The sequence below is a fragment of the Teleopsis dalmanni genome, chromosome 2, assembly GCF_002237135.1.
Source record: "Teleopsis dalmanni isolate 2A chromosome 2, ASM223713v2, whole genome shotgun sequence".
Lineage (NCBI taxonomy): Eukaryota > Metazoa > Arthropoda > Insecta > Diptera > Diopsidae > Teleopsis > Teleopsis dalmanni.
This window is the reverse complement of record NC_051847.1, coordinates 65,655,076-65,659,395: the sequence shown is the minus strand read 5'-3', so window position 1 is coordinate 65,659,395 and position 4,320 is coordinate 65,655,076. Positions and strand designations below refer to the sequence as shown.

At 29.4% G+C, this 4,320-nt stretch overlaps 1 protein-coding gene across 1 annotated transcript; it reads right to left on the bottom strand.

Annotated features, from left to right (window-relative positions):
- Positions 1–2,656: 2,656 nt before the first annotated feature.
- LOC119674735 lies at positions 2,657–3,163 on the bottom strand. Its single transcript, XM_038085891.1, has one exon. The coding sequence runs from the start codon at positions 3,161–3,163 to the stop codon at positions 2,657–2,659; it is 507 nt and encodes a 168-aa protein (XP_037941819.1).
- Between the last annotated feature and the right edge of the window lie 1,157 nt (positions 3,164–4,320).

The window sequence follows — 4,320 nt, the reverse complement described above, 5'->3', positions numbered from 1 at the left end:
CCAGTGACGATTGCTCTAAGGTGCGGAGGTGTGCGGTGAACACCCTAACATAATTTCCAAAATGTCAAATAACATTGAAATATAAATTTATTAAGTATCTTCACATCAAGAATTATTATTAATTATTACATTTCCATATACATATATATTTTTTAAAGTTTTAGCAAAAACAATTAAATATAATTGTCTATGAAAACTCAATCAATTTGCTTCTGTTAGCTGCTATAGTTGTTAGTTTTGCTCATACATATATTTGCAGCTCAAATCACAGAACATTTCTATTTTATTTCGTCTCTCCCCTTTGTGTGCAAAGAAGTTGGCAGCACATTCATACGTTGCATATGAACAAAATAATGTGCGTGTGCTCCCGTTCGTAATATCAGAGATAGAGATTTATATAGTGGGAATTGTATGAGAGTAAATTTTTGTTGTATTCGAATATCAACTGCATGCATACGAATCCAACATGATGATTTGCCAAAGTGGTTGCGTGAGCGGCTGAAGTTTGCAGCTCATCTCAGCATACATTTCTATCACATTTCGTCTCTCCCCTTTTAACAGTAGCACCCACGAATTTCTGTTCTTACTGTGCGGAGTACTTGTGCGCACATTTGTACGTTGCAAGTGGGTTTGATTTTGTTTGATCACTGGATAAACATGTATGGTTCTGAGTTAAAACTCTTTTGTTTGAAAAAAGTTGGTTTGATGTTACAAGTATATGAAAAGTTTTGTTTCTTCCATATTGATATAATATTAAATTTATATATAAATTATTAATTTAATTTGTTTAATATGTTCTTATGTTAATGAATTGTTAATATAATATTGCGCGAATATATTGTTGCCTTATATAATATAGTTATTATTAATAAAAGATCTCATATATTTTAATATAATTGGTACATGTAAAAACAATATTAAAGAAGGGCCGCACACCCTTCCAGATAGGGCACGCGTCGTCACTGCTATTAGCCATAAATAATGTTATAATAATAAGCATATCATTCAACCAGTTAGTTTGTGAAAAGTTGTTTAAAGTTATTTTATATATATATATATAGATATAGCTTTTATATATATATATATATATATATATTTTTATATATATATTACTATAAAATATATGAATATGAATTTCAAGAGTTAGATTGCAAAGAGAAGGGAAGGAAAAGATTTTCGGCAAGGATGTCTACGGTAAAAATGTTTATCTGCGTTCACTAAAAACACGAAACTATTTTTTTAAAAAGAAAAAACAGATTCATTAAATATGTTTTACCGGTGATTCACTTAGGCCTATATGCTCATTGTATTATTAATTAATTTACAACTTCAATTAATTTTTGAACTTTAACCTGCTATTGTCAGAGATCCAGATATCTAGGAAAAAAACTGGCTGCAGATTTAAGCTCAGCATCGTTAAATCAATGATAAAACCATTTTAAAATCAAACAAGACAAAAAAATATAATTTGCAATAGTGAAAACCGTTGTGTTTATATGAGATAATATTTCAACTATTAATAATTTTTATTAGAAGCACTTAGATTAGGTAAGATTAACAAGGTATCTGTTAATACAAGGCATTGTGTTCTCATTTAATTTCTCACATGAAGCAAATGATTATTATTATTTTTAATATGTGATGTCGTGACTATTGTGCCCCTTCTGGGTTCAAAGTAAAACTCTAAGCCCTATTGCGTCGACAAAAATTAGTATAGAACCTATTGCACAGCCTACTATGTAAGGGTATGTATTCTCAGGAGTCTATTCCAAATGTACATTAGCGCAGGGCATTCTAACAGAACATGTGTGACAGACTCTTCATTTATTCCCAGAATCTACAGTTTGCATCTGTAGAAATGCCCACTCTCGTAACGTGGAATTTCAATTTACAGTGTTATGTTAAGATTTCTCTGATGATTGTAAGTTCTTTTTCTTTAATAAATCCATACAATCCTGATATATCGTATTGATACCAACAAGTGCTTTGGATTATGTTAATCCTGGTACGTTATCCCTTTTTGTTTTGCAGTGCAAGTGATTGTTTTTTAGTAACTGTATGTACTATCTTATAAATATAAGAAAATGATCCCCTAAACGACAAATTGTCTCTAGTTCTAAACAAAGATATGAAAATTGCACTTCCTCTTCATTATTGCTCTTCAAACAACTGCAGGTTTATCATAAGATTTATAGTGGCCTCACAATCCTTCCAAATAGTCCATAAACTATTCATTAATACAATTTATACAGATTTATAGTGACCTCAAAATCCTTCCAAATAGTCCATAAACTATTCATCAATAGAATGATAGTTTTATATGTGGTTGTCAAGATGTCTATATTGAGTTATAGGCCAAATAAAATCGAATTTTTACGTTAAGTGTCTTTAACTATACAGTCAAATAGAGGGTATACAATTGTTTTATCTTAAAATACTGGTTTAAAATGTTTTCTGTAAGTCTACACATAATTTTAGTTATAATTAGATATTACTACTTATAAAACCCGACTTGAATTTAGTCAACAGTTTAAACTCCAACACAATAACTGAATTTAATCCCTAAAACACATATCAAATTTTAATATTTAAAAAAGTTAAAATGAGTTTTATATGATATTGAGCTTTGTTTATTTAAATGAAAATAAAGCTTTAATTAATTGCGCCTCCCTTTCTTTTGGATATGAGTTTTCAGAAACATTTCCCAAACCTTTGTTCGATCAGAATAAAAATTAACCCAAACCAACATATCACTTTCGAATGAGAATGCAGGTATAAATTTAATGTCATAACGATAACCGCGCACATAATAGATAACATCCTTTTGGAATGGGCACTTTTTTGGAAAATTGCTGTACTTATCCATATGAGCACGGCCCAGTTGTACCAGAGCTATTTGGTTTTCATTGCCCAACATTTGACAACCATCCGCTCTACTTATATTTATCAAAACAAAATTTCTCGGCTTACGTGGAAAAACAATTACCAAGTCGAAAAAAAATTTCTTAACGTCACTTGAAAAGGTGATCTCCAAATTGAAAGTTCGACGTTTCTTATTTTTACTCAAATGGCAATTCGTCTGTGTGACTATTGAGCTGGTAGCATTGCACTGATGAACATCGTAAATCATTTCCATTTCAGCCTGTTGAAATTCAGATTTCATTTGTGTTAACGTTAGTATATATGTAATTTTGAAATGTACTGACCTTTACTTCAACGTTATAATTAAAATGATAAATCAAGAAATATATGCCAAATGTAAAATATTTCATTATGTATATGTCAGAAGAGATATATGATATAATGACAGTCAGCACATGTTTTACAATAACTTAATTCTTAAATACAAGTAATTATATTCAAATTATTTCCATATATTCAAATACGTATATTACCCTCATTTTGTATATATTATAAGTAATTATTTTTTATTGAAAACAATATAGTTCATGGTTTTTTTGTAAATAATTATACTCACTTCAATAATTTGTTAATTGCTTTATAACAGCTGTAAAGCCACCGAAAACAATAATAATAATACAAGTCATAAAGTTTATTTCATATAATCAATTTCTGAAAATCGGTGACTATATGAATAAATATGAAGTGGAGGGAAGAAGTATCAATACGTTAGAAAGCGAACTAGTATGTTTTATACTGTAAGCAAATGTTGATTCAGAGGTGGCTCAAGGGAGAGATTTACCCAATTTCACAGTTCTCTTCCCGGCGGATCTAAATTTCAAATATCTTGTAGACCAACCACTACTGCTCCTGAGGATCATATACCATTTGTCACCCTTTTAGAAATACACAAATAAAGATTTAAAAAAAAGGTAAAATGTACAGAATACATTTTTATATACAGAAGTCATTTTATTAATTATATTATCAGTTCTAAAACTGTCGTGCTTTCAATAAAGACGTCTCTAGTCTGAAGTTTTTTAGAGCATACCGTAGCTTTTTGGTCATATGAGATTTTTCACATTAGAACTTTTATATAATATTAAAATAGTTTTAATCTCGATTAACTGAAACATGAGTTTATATATTGATTTATTGTAAGGAAAAATAGTAGTTCAAAACACTAATATTTCATATCACCACAACATTAAATGCAGATGACTCATATGATTCAAAAAAATACAAAACATTACTTCTAAATTACAGGACTGAGAAAGTTGATAGATTCTTACAGTTCAGCCAAAAGTATAAATTCGAATCTATAATTAGTGGCTATTATGAAATGTCTATTGGTAGACAATAGACATTTGTATACTGAGTCGATTGGCAGATAAATTTCATATTATGAAACTTGATAGA